The sequence below is a fragment of the Xiphophorus hellerii genome, chromosome 9 (assembly GCF_003331165.1).
Source record: "Xiphophorus hellerii strain 12219 chromosome 9, Xiphophorus_hellerii-4.1, whole genome shotgun sequence".
Taxonomy (NCBI): Eukaryota; Metazoa; Chordata; class Actinopteri; order Cyprinodontiformes; family Poeciliidae; genus Xiphophorus; species Xiphophorus hellerii.
In genome coordinates this window covers 25,941,004-25,959,752 of record NC_045680.1, presented here as the reverse complement: position 1 = coordinate 25,959,752, position 18,749 = coordinate 25,941,004, and the positions used below count along the sequence as shown (strand labels likewise).

Below are 18,749 nucleotides of genomic sequence, written 5' to 3'. Positions count from 1 at the left end.
TGTGAATTGTAAGTAAAATTGCCCTTCAAAGGAAGGGCTGGTGGAGACCAGAACACCAGACTGAGAACTTTTATCATCCAGTTTTTGGATGATAAAAAAAACTGGATTTTTTTATCAGAAAGAGAAAAATGATAATTATTGAGCTCATTTTAATTTATTGTGCAATTAATTGATTTACTGCTTGTTGTAACAGGCCTAAACAACATATTCAACAAACACAACAATAAGCACAACTACAAATTAAGAAAACACAGCATTAGATGTCAGAGGGAAACCTGATTGGACGACACCACTTTTGGCTTTAGAACCTGAAGTTGTTCCGGTTACAAACCTTTTGAGTTTTCAATCCCTGAGTTTCATGAAACATGAGATTTGGAAATGTTGGCAGGGTTTTGGAAATCTCAAAGAAAACATATAGGTCTACACATGGAGATTGCTACGCTAGTAGAGCTAACTATGTAATGCTCCTGTTGATTTAAGAGGCTAATAGCTTGGTAGTTTAAAACTTCGGCTCCATAGATACAGTCTTTGTCTGAAAAATAAAATCAGAGTCCTGCTTTACAGCGACTGATGTAAAGCAGAATAGATGTCACTCCTGCTCTTATAAATTATGACTGAAACAGAAAGTTTTTAAATTCTTGGTTTATAGCTCTTAAAGAACTAAAGTTGCTTCTATCAACAGGTTTATTCTCGACCAAAACTGTGCTTTAAAACAAGTGCTTAATGTATTTTTCTCAATTTATACATATAAATGAGTAAATGGGAACTATTTCCTTTAATAACACAACTGTGTGCAGTTAGTGCACTTTTGTTTTGTATTTTAAGTTTTATGCAACGTTTAACTAACTTCTGGTATCTTGTATAATGACATGTTTTGACCTTATGGTAAAACATTTAATTAAATGTAACAAAAAAAATAAAAAAATCATATATTCTATTTTAATACCAGATCCAACCTGAGTGTGTTTCAAACAATAAGAAGCACAAATTAAACCACTTATTACTGTAGTTATGAGACAAGAGGCAGCCATATTGGAGTTTAAGATCAGGGACAGGAAGAAACTTCCAAATTCCCACTTTTATTCTGACCTCAAACTGAGTAAAAGTTGAGTTTTTTACTGGAACAGGAAGAGTTTTGAGGACAAAGGTAACACACCATTCATTTTTTTCCCCACAACATTCTGTTTTATTTATTTCCTTTTTACAGCATGTGGATATTTCAGGTGGTCGTCATCCGGCTAGAAGCTTTGACAGTGTTGTGTCTCTTACAGATTGTCCACAAAACATAGGAAACTTTATAAAACCACATTTATAGGGAGGTTTTATGCTAAAAATCATCTTTAACATGATTAATGCTCAAGTACATTTGTTGTGATTTCGTTTAAGTGGATAAATTAATTTGTACAGATCTGCATTATCAGTTTCTGTCAAGTTTACGGTGGCCTTTACGGGTCAACTCATTAAAATTTGAAAAACAATCAACACAGAATTAAAGAGCCTATAAAGAAAATATCTTCATTAATTTCACAGCATGACACACTTTGTGGAAGAACGCTGCAGATATCCCAGAATCCCACAGGAAGGTCTGACCTACTGTAGTTACACATCACATTCTATCAGTATTTAACTTGTTTTTAAAGCTTCTGTATGTAACTTTTATTTACACATTCCCTAAAATTATCACCATGGTGATGATTTGTTATGATAGATGATCGGTGAAAAGATCTATCTCCTCCAGCTCTTCCCTCAGCTACTGCCATCTGAAGAAATGCTCCCCAACAAAAACAACCAATCAGAGCCAGGAGGAGGGGCTTAGCGCCGTCAATCAATCTTGTGTACTCTCTGTACAGGAAAACAGTTTAGCTGTGGTAATCGGTTGCAATGCTAATTAACATAGCTTCTTCCGGAAGCTATGCTATCAGGAAGATCCAGATCAGAACCGGAATGATCAGGCCAATGCGAGGGTGACTGACAGCGCTAAGACCCGCCTCCTGGTTCTGATTGGTTGTTTCTAGTTAGCTCTTCGAGGACCTGGATCTTTTCTCACAGATTATCTGTCTGATATTATACAGCCACAACATAGTGACAGTTTGAACAAATATTTAAAAAATATATTTTTTATTAAAGTTACATAACTTCATATGATTTTAGCTGTTTATTTTAATTAAAAAGTAAACATGCTATGCTAACGTTACATTTGATTTCTGTATGTGGATAAGTTTTCTTCATTTCCTCTTAAAAATAGACTCCTGTGACCACTTTACATTAAACACTCCTGTTTACTGTTTAACCTACATTAAAAAAAAAAAAAAGGACTCTGTGTTTTCAGAGTAAAACGTCTCATTCCTTCAGTTTCCGGTCATCGGCAACTTTTTTTTTTTTTTTGCCGTGGCTGCCCTCGTGCCTCCAAACCAGTCCTTCGGTTCGCCCTCCTCTTCCCGCCGCAGGTCGCCCAGTGGACACATTCACAGAGTCACATGACATTTGTCAGCCTGGAACCGCCTTTCGGAAGGCTGTCACACAATATGCGCCCTCTCCTTCCTTTGCTGTCATGGTGAGAGTGTGCGGCGCTGAGACAGTGCCCTGACCGCGCAGCGCCGCGCTGTGAATTTTTATATGCCACCGCCCGGAGGTTAGAAACTCTCATTATGCCGTGTTAGATTTATTAAAATAGATTATGGAAATGTTAATTAAGTCATTAATTACATTATTTAAGCGGCATTGACAGATAAGGAGTGCGTGCGTGTGTGTGTGTGTGTGTGTGTGTGCGCGGGTGGGGTGGCGTCGAGCTCCCTGGGTGGTTTAAAAGGATGTGATTGGTGACAAGGGACACTGTGGAGACGGCGTCTAAGCACAAGCGCTGACATGATACAAAGTGGCCTACACTGCTCTCTCACCTCACGCTACTGTCTCCAGCAGTTTGGAGAGCTGCCTGAGGACGGGTCGCCCTTCTGTAGATGTGCAAGAGCAAAAAATAAAATAAAAATGGGGGCCTTTTCCAAGTGGCAACTGCACATCCTTGTGAGTTGGAGCCGACTCTGAGCGGAAACGCTCTGAAGCGAAGGCTTCTCTTCGGGACTACATTTCCAGCTGTTCCAGAGGAAAACACAGCAGCGCAATTGGAAGATGAATCACCCCCCCCCCCAGTACACCCCACAACCCCACCGAGTTGATACTGTGGACTCTCTTATCTGTTGACAGTTTAGTTACCAACAAAGCGCAAGAAATGTGTTTTCCAATTCTGGGAGAATTGAGCTTTTCTTTGTGCCATCAAACCTATATTAAGGGAGGGAAAATTGCTCTGATCACGCTTGATAAGAACAAATGATAGATGTTGTAAACAAGCAGAATGCTTCAATTCTGATGCAGGCCATTGATTTGCCTCTGCAGCCAATTACTATGTGGGCCGAGGTTATCCATTCTCTCAATCTACCGGGGGAGTTTGTTTTTTCTCTCTCTCTCTCTCTCTCTGCCTTCATCCGCTGTGCTTTTCAGCTCCTAAAAATGTTAAATTAAAACATATTAACTCTCATAGTTCAAATAGTCCGGTTGGAAATAATGAGTCCTGATTTGGCCGGCCTTCCATCAGGGTGCAAGGCAGCACTGAAAGGTGCATGTCTTGATATTAAGTGGCTGCTGATTGCAGGAAACGATACAAAGTGTTGCTGCTCGACCACCTCGGAGTCAAGCTATCGCGATTAGCCCTTCCATCAGTCACATGGACCTAATGATAATGAACTGATTGCTGAGATAGTTAGTATGCAGCAGCATGAATGGCACAGAGCTCTTTCATCACGACTGAAGACGGATTTCCTCCGTTGCGGATACTGTGACTGTGGAAGCGACCGCGCAATCATTTTCCTCGCCCTTTATTGCTCCGTGTTATACGCCAGACAGTCTGACTTCTTTTTCCACTGTTCCAAACAAGTTCTGTTGGTGGTAAGTGGACATTCATCTGCTTTCACTGGTTGGTGCTGGCGCGCAACACCAGTGCGGTTCAGATCAGACCTAAAACATCCAACCTGATCCGACCCGACTGATTAACTTTAATGATCGTTTGAAGTGAACCCTACGTGCTTTAATTCTGATTTTACTGCTTTAGTTTTTAGGCCACAAGTTAAGTAAACAGTGTAGGGTAGAACATTACCCTACACCCTTCAGCATGTTTTTTATATGCTGAAAAACATCAGCATGTAAGCGTTTCATATCAGTCGATATTGACAATTATTGATTAGTTTTTTGCTTTAAACAAATGAAATACTTCCAAACCAATCTCAATCTCAAGCTACAAAGCAAATGAAGAAAAGATCATTGTGTACAATGGCACTGATTTCCTTTACAGAAGGAAATGTCCACAGTTTCCTTTAATATTTGGCAACTTCAACTGAATGGCCACATCGTACAAGTTAAAGCCGAATGAATTCAGCAGGAGTCTCCCAAACACTCTAAAGACCCTCTTAATAAGAGGAAATACTCTTATTAATAAGATTAGGATTATGTTGTTCCACTAATAAAGTCATTTGATCTCATTTTGAATGTAGCTAATTAGACAGAAATACATTGCCTTGCTGGGGCTTAGACAATGTAAAACCACATTCTGGGGAGGAACAGGGGGAAATGGAAACCGGCAGAGTAGGAGGAAGATGTGTCTGTGTGGATGGGATTTTTAAAAAAATTCTATTACAAATGCAGATTTTTACAAGAAGCTTTTGTGTCTTTGGTTGACTTTCTGTTTATTCATACCTTTAACCCTCCTGTGGTCTTAGAGGAGGCATCAGAGGTGGGGACTCGAGTCACATGACTTGGACTCGAGTCAGACTCGAGTCGTTAAAATCACGACTTGAGACTTGACTTGAAAAAATGCTCAAAGACTCGGACTTGACTTTGACTTTCATGCCATTGACTTGGGACTTGACTCGACTTGAAGCTGTTTACTTGAAAAGACTTGATATTTTTTACTCAAAGTCTTAAAATTTAAAACACATTATTTATAAAGTGGCGTCATTAATTAATTTCACTCATTCCGTATCAATATGCGCAGACAGTCACTATGGTTTTCCTCTCTCCTTATGTATGTATGTGTACGTAGCTGCAGCACAACCAATCAAATTAACAGGATTTGGACGTTTAAAAAAACGCGGCAAAGCTACAGAGCTCAGGGAACGAAATACGAAATAACCGCTCGAATATGCTTCCGCGAGTAATTTCTTTTGGCTACGTAGGTTATGAACTTTCGACTAAAAAACGAACTGCAACTTGTAAAACATGCCAGAAGAGAATATCGGATGGAGATGCCACGACGTCCAACTTTGTCCGGCATTTGAAGCTTCACAAAGATCGGTAAGTGGCACTTTTCTTTTGCTGTAAGATAGTTGACTTTAGCTAACTTCGTGTTAGCATGTGTACTCCGGGTTAAATTGGTGATGATTTACCATAAATCCGGTCCTTCAAATGCCTCCACAAATAATGTGCACCGTGTTAGCTCAGGAAGCCGGTGGATAGTGAGCGGGGCTCCGGAACAGAAAGCAGATTCTGGACCTGAACACAGGGAACAGAGTCTCTCTGTCCCATCATGATGATGAGCCGGGTCTAGTATCATCTAAGGATGGTTGGTGTATTTGAAGACATCTACGTTGGGAAATTATATTGACAATATATTGTTTACTGCAGTCAGTGCATTAAGTCAACTGTTTTTGACTTAATGCACTGACCGGCGTGACTGTCACATGTCGCACAGAACCCATTTCCAAGTAGTATAGCTTTGCTGGGAAAAAAAAAAAGACCAAATACAGTGACTGTCCCAAATAAATTTTGTGTTTAGAATATCTGTCCCATATTTACGGAGGACTGAAACTAACATACTTAGAAATAAAAGCAGAAAAATAAATGCACCAGACCTTCCTGAGTTTACTTGTGATAACTTCATTTATACTTATTTCATTTTTTGAAAACTATGATTGTTGTAGTGTTGATGTTTATTTATGAATAGAAGGAGTAAACTGAAGTCAAATGTAATTCATGAAAGGCGGTAATTTATTTTCTGACATCTGTTTACTTCTGACAGATTTGAAGAATACCAGATGAATAAGAGGATCACAAATGAACCTCAAATACATATTTTAAAAAGAACAAATGGTCTAATATTTGAATTTTATGTATAATTGCAAATTATATAAAAAAAATAAAATAAAAACGACTCGAAATGACTTGAAATTAAAGGTTCCTGACTTGAGACTTGACTCGACTTTTGCCTGTCTTTACTTGAGACTTGACTCGGACTTGAGGACAGAGACTTGAGACTTACTTGAGACTTGCAACACAGTGACTTGGTCACACCTCTGGGAGGCATATGCCCCAGTTGGACAGCCCTGTCAGCTACGGGTGGGCATTTATCGTATTGTTTATCATTTATCGTGAAAAACTTCTTATCCTGAGAAGAATTTTGATTTCTAGTTCTCATGATAAACATCAATTATTGAGGGTATATAAAAAATAAAACTGACAATATGATCAGAAATGTTACTTTTTACTCTTTTTTTTGTTTGTTTGTTTTTTCTTAGGTTTACTCCACAAGAGCATCAATAAATGTCAGTAAACTCAAAAACACGACTAAATGCAGTTACTGTGTGCAGTTTAGTGACGGATATCGGCTCCTGAAAAAGCCTGTTTCATATGGGAATGTTTTCCAAGAGCAGTATACGAGTTTGTGGCTCTATGAAGGCTTTGCCATGCTCTCACAGCAACAGTTACCTATTTTAAACAATATATCACAAAGTATCGCTATAAAGTTCTCCAAAGCTTTATCTCTGACCTGTCTGCTGTGTTCCGTGGTTTTCATCATTCTATTTGTTCATTAATGTTCTTGGACAAACCTCTAAAGTCCTCAAAGAACTGAGATCACATCAAACACAGGTGGAGTCTCTTTACTAAATAGGTGACGTAAAAATTGACACCACATTTCTGATTTTGCAAGACCTTCAAAATGTCACGTTTTATTGTCTTTCCGATTGAAAGTGCTTTGAAAGTTGTGGCCGTTAAAGTGGGGCCTGTGGAAACGTTGATGGCTTGTGCGTGGTGTTTTCCCAGGTGTCTGTCGAGTTACCTCAGCGGTCGGTACCGGCAGGCGGAGAGGAGCTCCTTCACAGTTCAGCCAAGAAGCAGGCGGGGGGAATGCTGGGAAAAATCTGAAGCATCAGCTGCGGCGGGTCAAATGTCAACCGGCGGAGGGGACGACAAGAACCCGGACGTGGTGAAGAGCGAATGCCTCGTCGTCTTCTGAATCAAAAGGGATCTCACAAAACCCTGACTCTTCTGGGTGCCGCCTGCTGAAAACAGCGTCACCCATTTACTGTTTTCTCCTTTGTCAAATCCTCACACTTTGTTCAGAAAGCACATTTGCACGAGTTGCAAGCCGATGATAACAGAGAGAAAGTGTGTACGTGCTGGGAGAGAGGAGAAAAGAGCCTGAAATCGCTCTCTTTCCTTAATGATGCCCACACAGAGACAATGGGGCGCCGCTCTGATTAGTGTCACCTGTCCTTGTGCATCTCATCAGTTCCATTATGGCTCCATCTCCCATGCTTCTTGTGCTAATTGAATAGCCCGTGAAGTGGTGACGAGGACGGGGGCGAGAGCAACGTCTGTCCCGCTGCTGCCCCACAAATGAGAGGAACGCTTCCCAGAGAGACACGAGCCGAGGAAACATAAACCATTATGAGACAGACAGAAAAGTGCTAACAAGTCGCCCTCATGTTATATTATCATCAGATTCGCTACAGATTATCTTCACGCAGCAGCTACGGCGTCAGCAGCTGCTGTGTAGTTTTTGGTGGGCGTAGCTGCTGCTCCATGGATCTCCTTAGCCTTCACTTAAATACTTAAATAATGTATTAGCTTAGCCTAGCGTAACGCAACAGGTTAGACGTTGGGATATGTCTTTATCCATCAAATGGGAACAACGTAGCTGCACAGTTCAAGCACCTTTAAGGCTTATCAATGTATTCTTTACTTTTTTCCCCACTAAACTGAGGTTAAAGAGATAGTTCAGCTTTTCCGATGCCTAAAGGTTGGAAGTTGAAGCTAACTTTCTTGGAGTCTTTGTAGGGTGTGTCCTATTTCAGGGGTTAAATCTTTTGAAGGACGCTTCCTACCCGGTTGACCAGGTTCTTCGTCGACCGATGTAAATTTCTTCCCTTCCTTACCTGGGTGTATATTGTGTCGCTTGGCAACCATTACAGTGCTAAACAGAAGCTGGTAAAGAAGAAGATTGAGGTTTTTTTTCTTGTTTTTATTTTTTTAATTAAAGAACTGATTGAATGAACACAGTTTTTGCAAAAATTAGATTAAAAAGCATGTCTATGCAAATGAGTAAAGTTTTAACAAGCCATCTGCTTAGAATCCTGAGGTATTTAAAGGATATGCCAGACCTGGGGAGAGGAATGATGTGGTCTTCCAAAGGATGCAGGTCTTGAGTCTACGGAGCCCCCTAGGGGACATGGGGAATTTTTTTTCTTTTGCGTTACCTCGCAATACTTTTGCGTTCCCTCGCAAAACTTTTGCGTTCCCTCGCAAAACTTTTGCGTTCCCTCGCAAAACCTTTTGCGTTCCCTCGCAAAACTTTTGCGTTACCTCGCAATACTGTACTGGTCAGTTATGCAGCATAATTCAATACTGCAAGCCTTTCTTACGGTGGGCGCCGTATTTTCTGCTTTAATATAAGGTTATGTGAGGTTTTTCCATGAATGTTAGTATCTTTTTGTGAAATATCTGAAGTTTCATATCTTTCTTTAGGATAGAAAGGCGCCACAAACCTACGATATAAACAGAAACTTTCCGTAAGTAGGAAAGAAATAAAAACACATTATAATTTGGACTATTTCTGAGTTATTATCGCGGGTAATAAGTCATCTGACAGTTTTGATTGTGTCTCTGTTGTGTTCGTAGTCTGAATGGTTTAAAGAGCTGCTTTCAGTGCCGCTCCATCTTAGCCTTAACAGACATAAACATGCAAAAAAAAAAAAATCGATTTTCAATCAGTGTTTTGCACCAAACAGTTAATAATAATAAACAACTTTTCACTGAGGCTCTGTAAGAGCCATATGAATGAAATAAGTAATTATTGATATGACAGGAGCAGCGGATTTGACACTTAGGTGTGTCGAGGAGGGAGTGACGTCACCAGGTATGAATGGGAATGATACTGGCTTTGTGTGTATTAGGAAGCGGGTGAGCGGGGCGGTCAGTCCTTGCAAAGTTTGGAGCCTGATCATCAAAATGGAATAAATCGATAATTGTGACAGAACAAAGAAAGAAGTGGTTTGGAGTTGATTGATACACGGACAGATGAGATTCCCCGAGTTACCCTAGTGCGGCCCTTTACCATCATTAGTTTGTCGTGTTTTTAATAATAAAAACTTGTTAATAGTAAAAACTGTTTGGTGCAAAAAACAGATTGAAAATCGATTTATTACTGCATGTTTATGTCTGTTAAGGCTAAGATGGAGCGGCACTGAAAGCAGCTCTTTAAACCATTCAGACTACGAACACAACAGAGACACAATCAAAACTGTCAGATGACTTATTACCCGCGATAATAACTCAGAAATAGTCCAAATTATAATGTGTTTTTATTTCTTTCCTACTTACGGAAAGTTTCTGTTTATATCGTAGGTTTGTGGCGCCTTTCTATCCTAAAGAAAGATATAAAACTTCAGATATTTCACAAAAAGATACTAACATTCATGGAAAAACCTCACATAACCTTATATTAAAGCATAAAGTACGGCGCCCACCGTAAGAAAGGCTTGCAGTATTGAATTATGCTGCATAACTGACCAGTACAGTATTGCGAGGTAACGCAAAAGGTTTTGCGAGGGAACGCAAAAGGTTTTGCGAGGGAACGCAAAAGTTTTGCGAGGTAACGCAAAAGAAAAAAAATTCCCCATGTCCCCTAGAGGGCTCCGTAGTACGGTATGAGTCCACAGGAACATTGCTTTTCTTTTTTTTTTTTTTGTGGGACATTTTGTAAGTGAATGGGTTACTTCAGAGAGCGACTTGGACTAACCCAAAGTCATAAAGTGAACAAAATTCTTGTTTTTAAGATTCAGTGAAGCTGCATCTTTTATCAGTCCACACTGGAAAAAAATGATATTTCAGAGTCCACTGTGGATGTGTCATCTACACCATTGATGAATGTATGGCAAAATGTGGGTTATGTTATTACCTATTGTTTGCTTTTATAAAAGAATATTTAATCTACCTGCATAGGAAGTTGTTCTGTTTGTGAAAAGGTTGAATGTTTTCTCTGTATGGCAGTGCTGAACCACTATGTGGAAACGTTTTTCTAAGAGGAAACAAATAAAAACTGTTTACATTGAATGCTTCTCAGGTCTGTCTGTGTTCAGTCAGTGGAAGATACAGGAAATAATATCCTCTTCTGCAAAGGGAACTTTTAATTTTGATTGTTTAAACATTGGCAGCTGTGACGCGGAGCTGTAGAGTGGCGCCTCTGGTGCCAAGCTGGAGCCTGAGGCACAGCTAGTGCAGTCCAATCACACTTCTTGTGATTTTTTTTTTTCCTGCGAGTTCTGATTCATTCCTCCCTATTTTAGCTCCCTGTCACCAACCGGGTCACTCTTAGCCCGGCACCACCTCGACTTCAGGCCTTTCCAGAAACAGAGTAGATGTGTTCTCCTAAATGCCACGGCAACAGTGACCACCGGGCCTGTGTGGTGCCGAGGCTTACCGAGTGCCTGCGCAGCCAGATGGACACTTTCACGAGTGTGCAAATGTGGATTATTCTGCAGGCTACATCTGGGGGTCCACATGGTGCAGCAGACTGTGGGAAGTGAAACAGGTGGGTATGTGGGCAGAACGCACCTCCACCGGGTTGTTTTGTACCTTCATCCGCCGACGAGGCTTCGCCACAAGTAGGAGAAAGAAAGGTTACGATCTCCTACAGGACGAACGCCTCTCTGAATCCCGACAGAGACTTAAAGAGACAATTTTGTTTAAGACGTTTTATTATTACTACACGTGAACCAAAATGTACTTGTACAGCACTTTGTCTAGCCCAGAGGACTTGAAAGCTCTTCGTACGACATTGTCATTCACACCCTGATGGTAGTGAGCTACATTGTAGTTTGACAGAAACAAGGCTGGCCAGTGCCGTTGATCCCTCTGACCCCCACCAGTTGGCAGGGCAGGTGAAGTGTCTAGCCCAAGGACACAACAACTGAGACAGAGAGCACAGTGATTCAAACCGGCAACCCACCATTTACAAGACAAACTCCTAACGCCATCGCCACCTTTGCCCCAAACCGAAAAATGAACAGATCAAAGGTAACGCATTGATGAATTCAAATAACTGGATTCTTTGCCCTTGCACAACGCCCTACACCCATTTTGAGGCGAATGTAGGCTTCCTGGTGGAACATTCAAGCACGAAAACCTTCCAAAGCACATCTTTCTTCCACCATACCTCCCAGAAGTAGCATTGTTTTCCATTTTCCATTAAAACTGTTGCTCTGCTTAAGATCAATTGCACATGCTATTGCATCAGATATATTGGACAGCTGTAATGTATTTAGCCTCCCGCGGGGTCAATTGAACCCCGGAAGCCTTTTACCCTGTGTGCTGTCTAGCGGGGTCGCATTGAACCTGCATGCTCTTTTACAAGTTGTTTTTGTGTGTTTGGTTTAAGAAACGTACCATCTGACAGGACAGCCCGCCCCCCGCTTCCCTGCTGTCTGACCGTGACATCTGCTGCACTCCACCTGAACTCAAGGGTTACAGCCTTGTATATTTATATGCAACTTCTATATGGTTTATATTTACATCTGTAAAACACAGTATTCGTTGGGGTTAGAGACCACAGCTGCCTGCGAATAACTAAGACCCACCAAGACTTGACCGCCGCCCTAAAAACACTCATATCGGCCTATTTTCATGGTTCAAATACCAAATCTAAGGTGAATTAATACGCAGAGTGGAAACCATCTCAGCACTACAGCAGAAGCTAACATTCACTTTCTTCCTTATTTCCGTTCTTGGAGATGCAGGTAATCAACGCCATGTTGCTCCTGGATTGGCTGTTTTGCTAATGCTAGTCAACAGTGTGTCAAGTAGCATTGTTCCTTGGTAGTTTAGCTCGTCAAGCTGCACTTTATTTTCAATATTTTACATATGCGCTACAAAAAAATAGCAAATAGCTAAGTTTTCTGCAAACAACGTGGCGTTACGGTCCACAGAAAAATCCACGACGAACAGGCGAGAGTCCACTGAAATATGATTGGGTATTAGCTTAGTGTTAACGAGTCTTTTTGTTATGCTCCAAGTTTAAATTGTCTTATAATGATAAACTACAAAACATACCTCAAGCATACATAGTACAGAACACTTATCTAAAGTGTAGGCTAATCCAAATAATAAGAAATGCTTCACCTGAGTTTTCCAGTTTATCTAACTCTCTTCATCAATGTGAGTCTTTATGATTATCATGATGTTATATATCTAATTAGCTAGAAATTAAAAATAATTAAACACAGGCTCATAAAAGATGCACAAGTTGTCACGCATCAGTCAGTTTGTAAAACATATTCCTATTGAGCATGGATACAGAACTCGACTCGACCTTATTATCACCCCCTAACCTCATATTGAATTGAACCCAAGCCAAGGCCTTTGTCGAGTCGTAGCTCATTAGACGAGTCCACCTCATAATGAGTGGCCTGATCCATGAGGGGAGATAAAGCTCCTGCTCTGCACTGACTGGAGATACAGAGGAACACACCCACAGCGCCTCAGACTACATGGGAACAGTAACGTTCACTTTGAAGCAACAACTTTTTCAGCTGCAAGTCAGAGTGCCGAATGTGGTCGGCTGAGAGAGCCAAGAGGATCCGCTTTGGGTTTGACTGTCTGTTGAGGAGGATTAGACACAATGCAGATGACGATGATGTGGGAGTTCATCACCGTCTCTATCACTGTATGTTAAGGTAAAATGGCCGTCTCTGCATGTCTGCTGGATCGGCCATTGGTATGTTTTTATTTATAAAGCCATTGTTAAGTTGACAGCACCTTCTCTTTCATCTTTGTTCAATCTAAAGGAGCAGTATTATTTATTTTTTTTTAGCTTTGCATCATGTTGTAATGTTATTCCCTCATCAAAAACATACCTGGAGTGTTGCTTTGATATTTTTCATGCATGTATAAGAAATCCTTTACTCTCCCTTGGCAACCATTCAACTGTGCAAAACGCCTGGGTGGACCTAGCCCCGCCTTTGTGGCACAGCTCTTCCTTGGAGCTGTAGTTTCCAGGCTTTGAGCTTCCGCCTCACAGAGCAGCCCCCGCTGAGCTCCTTCAGACTAGCCAGCAGCCATTAGCAAACACCTAGTAGAACTCCAGACCTGCTGAGCTCATTATAGGAGCTACCTCTCAGCACAATGCTGGTAAAAACATTGTTAAGCAGTTAATAGAGGAGTCATGTTGTGATGACTTACGGAAGGAGGAGTTTCAGAAAGAAAATTAGTTCTTAAAGTGTTAAAGGCCCATATTTAAGGCGTTATATTAGAAAAGTCTAATTTATTTTAAGTCATATCTGATATACGTTCCATATTATAATAACTGAAGGTAACGTAGTTACTTGATTGTGCTATAAAATGGTTCTATATGCCTAGAAAATACATAATATTGCCCCTTTGAACAACAGGCCTACAGCCTCTCATCTCAAGACTTTGCAAATTTTCCTAGTGTCAGAACACAACTGGGGAAGAACGCTTTCAGCTTTTCTGCTCCAACCTCCTGGAACAGTTTGCAATCAAAACTTCTTACTTAGAACACTAGTATCTCTGAATGTATTTAAGACCACGATAGATCTCATTGCCCACAAGTTGTTTCTCTTGTAAAAGAGATTTTTTTGATCTCAATGGGACAAGCCTGCTTAAATAAAGTTGATCTGTATTATCATAACTCATCTTGTTCTGTTTGTGATAGGGAATATGGATGCTGCTGTACTTTCTGTTTTGTCACAAACCGGCACATGACCCCGCCGTCGTCCGGTCAAGCGTCCAGGCGGCCGTACATCCCGGCCCCGGACGTAGGCAGAAGAAGCACACTGCGGGTCAGCCTGAATAAATTAAATGAATTACCAGCTGCCTTGTGCAGGCTCGCGGGATGCAGGGTGGCATGAGCACGCCATTCTCCTCAATGATAACAATATCTGCACAGTCTCGTGTTAAAGGAATTACACATAGCATCCAGAGCCTTTAAGGGAGCCTGACAGTTTTGCGCACACTGGCAAGTTACCACGACACGGAAACGTGTGCGGCGGCGGAAAGCCTCGGCCTCTGCTGGGCCTGAGTCAGGAGCACCGAGCGGCTGCTGAGGAGTCTGGAGAGAGAGAGAGAGAGAAAGAGAAACCTTATTGTGATGCAAATGGACACGGTATTGTCCCTAAACAACGCATTAACGTGCCCCCTTTTTGAGGCGATAACACGGTGAGATGCACAATAGCACGCAGTGATGTCCTATTTAAAACGATATGACATCAAACCCTGACACTGCAAGAAGTGCTTCCGGCCTGTCCGACCGTTTCTACCTCAAGCTTCGATAAAAGCAGATGAAGGATAGAAGGCTGCTTTACAGTCCAAGCCCTTGACACAAGAGCCCATTTACATAATGTTATGGATATTATATTCTGTCTCCTCCTAATGTTTGAAAGTAATCGGAATTTAAGTCTTGACACTGGAAGAAGTGTTAAACGGGAGACACGTGGTGAGACGTCCGATAACTCCGTTTTCCACTTGTAATCTGATGCTGTGCAGAGTGGAAGGGAAGGGCCTCACTACCCAACCCCCCCACACTCCCCTTGAGGTGATTTATGATTGAGGACATCTTAATAAAAATATCAAAACTATCTGAGCTCTGCTGGGGAAGATACCGGTCGGTTGCGTACATCACACTCGACAGGCCGGTGCCTGGTACGGAAATATGCAGCTGTAGTTTGTTTGTTTTGTTGTTGTTTTCAGCGGGAGGTGAGGTGGGGGTTGTGGGAGGGGGGGAAGGCACGGCTAACGCAAGGTGACATTTTACCGGAGCGCGCGCCTGCTTACCCCCTACTCCCACGTGCCAGCCGACGCTCGGCGAGGCGGTTTCCGTTGTTCAAATCCTCTGCCAAGGGCTTACGTCTCTGCCAATGAATCAGAAAAGACTTGAAAGTGGTGAAATTTGGAGTTGCACACGTCACCTGCCCTTTTAAAAGAGCACAGTGTGCTATCATTAAACACCCTGGGGGCACAGCGTGCTGCTTTTACTGAGTAAACACCCATCTGGAGTCTGCTCGGAGTACGGATGCAGATCTAAAACTCGAGCGGAGAAACACGGCCCAGAATGTTCCAGGGACCGAATGACACCGGACCCCTTCGCTCTCTCTCTTCCTCCAGCTTCATCCGGGGTCTTGGTTGGATTCACACTGACTTTGGTCATCGACACATTGTAATTCAGCGTGTTTCAGGAACCACTGCAGGGATGTTGCTCATAATATTAATGATACATTTCTGCCTTAATGTGCTTCCTACGCACAAGATGATCTCAGGCCACATAAATTAGCTCATCCGCTCCTGGGCTCGTCATCTTCTGAGAATGCTGGGTGTTAGGTTTGACTGAGGCAAAAAATAATAATAATAATAAGTTGTTTTTTTTTATTATTATTATTATTTGTGAGTTGCTTCAAGGAGATTTACAGTACCTCGGAAAAGTATTCACACTTCTTCACAATTTCTGTGTTTCATCATATCACAATCAATGACCTCAGTGCATTTCAATGGTATTTCATCTTTTAGACCAACACACAACACTGCATAGCTGGTAAGTGAAAGGAAAACAACCCAAAAATAACACATACAAATCTAAAAAGTGTGGTGCACATTTATAATCAGACCCTTCCACTCTGATGCCCATCAGATTTCAGTCTTTTTTTTCAAGATTTTTCCATCCATTTTCTACACCTGCTTGTCCTTGCGTAGTCATTGGCACCTGTCTCCAGCATTTATTGGATGAGAGGCGGGCTACACCCTGGACAGGTTGCCAGGCCAACACAGTTATATTCAGGACAATTATCCATGCACAATTAACTAGATTGCAATCTAGAGAGACCAAGAAACCTAAACCTGGAAAACACCCACACAGGATCGGGGAGAACATTCAAACTCATGCCGAAACACTTCAGGCCGGGATTCAAACCCAGGACCTTCTTGCTACATGGCAACACTGCTACCAACTGCACCACCTTGCAGCCACAGTCAGAATTATTCTTGATTTCTTCAAATTATAAATAATCTTGAATCATTTCTCAATTATTGTTGACGGAGGTAGGTGTCGACCTTGTGGCTGTCCCAAGTTGTTGGGTTCTTGGGCAAGATGCTCCACGCGCCTTGCCTGCTGGTGGTCATCAGAGGGTCCAACAGGTGGCGCTGGTGCATGCCAGCCTCTATCAGTATGCCCCCAGAGCAGCTGTGACTACTATTCAGTAGCTTTCCACCATCACTATATGAATGTATGTGCAAAGGGGTGAATGACCTTGGAGTCGTCTGAACTTTATAAAGCACTATACAAGTACTAGCCATTTACCATAACTTCTAAGCATTGGAATCAGGAATCAAATTTAATATTAATTGACAAAAATCATTTTTCTGATTGGTTACACGTTTGCTGAATATTTAATGGCGTTTCATGTTGACGTTCGACGGACAGCGTCTGCGGACGTTTGATGAATGTTGATGGCGACGTTCAGTGGGACGTTGTGTGAACGTTCGATGTTAGCTGGGTCCAAAACAAATAGAAATGAAACCAACATAAACAAGAAGCAAACAAACAAGCAGTACTTAAACACTAATAAATAAATGGCTAAAGATTCAGAATCCTGAAGCCAGAAATTTTATAACCTAGTTTTATGTTGTAATAGCTACTTTATTTCAATGAAACGCAACCAAATGTTGAAAGCATGACCAGTTCTTAATAGAGTCTGTCCAAGTTTCCAAACTCAGCTGCTTGTAATTAATACAGTTGATAAACCATACAGACCATGTTGAACATTAATAATCCATGGTAATATTTACAGGTCATTGTGAATTGTTTAACAGCTTTTTGGGGTTTGTAAATGAAACCAAATTTGTCTTAACTTGGAAGAAATCTTTGAAATCTGTCATCAGGGTTCGCATACACAGACAGGCCAATAACTTTCAAGTTCAAGAAAGTAGACACTGTTGTTGTTTTAAGGATTGATTAATGGTGTCAAATGTTGTTTTGACTAAATCTAAAGTCTAGCCAAGTCATTTGAGAACATTAGGAAATGGACACTGTTGAAGGTGAAAGGAACCATGAAAGGAAGGGTTTTTTATTCCCTACATATATCACATCTTTTTTAAAATTTTTTTACATGTCCCCTCAACAGCCCATGAAAACATTTTTTAAATTGGTTCCAGCATTTATTGATTTCCAAAACAGCGGCGATCTTGAAATCCGTGTCTCCCAAACAGCGAACAAAAGCATTCCTTCAAGACCAATTTTGCTCACCACGAGCCGTGTGTATCCCGGCCCCGGCAAACTTGCATAAATGTCAAGAGAGACGTGCCCTCCTTTTGTTCGCCGCAGAAATTGCCGGCAGCTCATTTCCTCCAGGAACGCATTAACAAAGCAGTTAATTTTGTCATTAATTAAAAGGAATCACAATTCAGTGAGCACTTCAAATTAATCTGTTGAGATTTGCTCTCACACAATGCTCACTTTCTATTTTCTCTCACCAAAGAAGCCGCAGCTCAAGAGCCGTGTTTTTGTTATTTTCTTCATCTTGTTTTTTGTTGCTCTTGTTTGTTTGTTTGTTTTTTTTTCTTTATGCTTGCGTCAGGTTGCTCCCGTGTGGTCCGGTTAGCAGAGCGCGTCGCCACGAGAGCCAGGTTTCGAGGTGTAGTCGACCCTTCCCATAGAGCAAATAAATAAAATCACAGCATCATTACGGCAGGAAAGGTTTGGCTTATAGAAGGAAAACATGACACGTACGTATTGTCAAGGCATGAACACTCGAGTACGAAGTGACCTTTGGAGCGCCAAGTTCAGAGGAAATGAACGTTGTTTCCTTTGTCTGGTGTAAAGCAGCTAAACAGTTCCATAAGAACAGCAAAGAAACGCTTGATCTGGCTACTGGCCACGCGGAGCTGTTTATCTCCTCAGTCACTGGGTTATAAATACTAGTGTGCTTGGCGTCTCGGCAGTATGGAGCTACTTGGAGGGTGATAAGGTGCTAATTAGCGACTGTTAGCGCAAGTAGGAAAGAAAAAAAAGCGGGGGGGAAAAAAAACACGTCTACAGAATGAAGCACATCTTGCCACTGAATGTTCTGCTGATGATGATCCTTTTTCTTCTTTCACCGCGACTTGAGAGATGTCCCTTATTAACACAGCGTACAAGAAAATCTCCCTCCGAAACACCCACCCCCCCACTCCCAAACCCGATTCCCCCCACCCCCCCGGCTTTTTCTGCTTTCTTCCGGCAGAGCCAGGTCTGACAAATTAAGGCTGTGGAGTCATTAGATTAAGATAAGAACTTATCTTTTACTCTGAGACAGACTTTTATCTATTGTATTTTTCTTCTTCCCCCATCTCATTGCGCAGCAACTCACCCCCCCCCCCCTTGTCCTTCTCCACACACACACATACACACACATCCCCCCACTTCTCCCACCTTATTCACTTCA

The 18,749-nt window shown here is 41.6% G+C and overlaps 1 protein-coding gene across 1 annotated transcript in view; it reads left to right on the top strand.

Moving 5' to 3' along the window:
* Positions 1 to 10,377, top strand: part of LOC116726344 (uncharacterized) — a 98,246-nt gene extending 87,869 nt beyond the window's left edge. The window contains exons 5-6 of the mRNA XM_032573030.1: positions 7,087 to 8,471; positions 9,977 to 10,377. Coding sequence (XP_032428921.1) covers positions 7,087 to 7,279 — 193 coding nt within the window. The 3' untranslated portion in view covers positions 7,280 to 8,471; positions 9,977 to 10,377. The remainder of the gene's footprint in view (positions 1 to 7,086; positions 8,472 to 9,976) is intronic.
* The last annotated feature ends 8,372 nt before the right edge of the window (positions 10,378 to 18,749 follow it).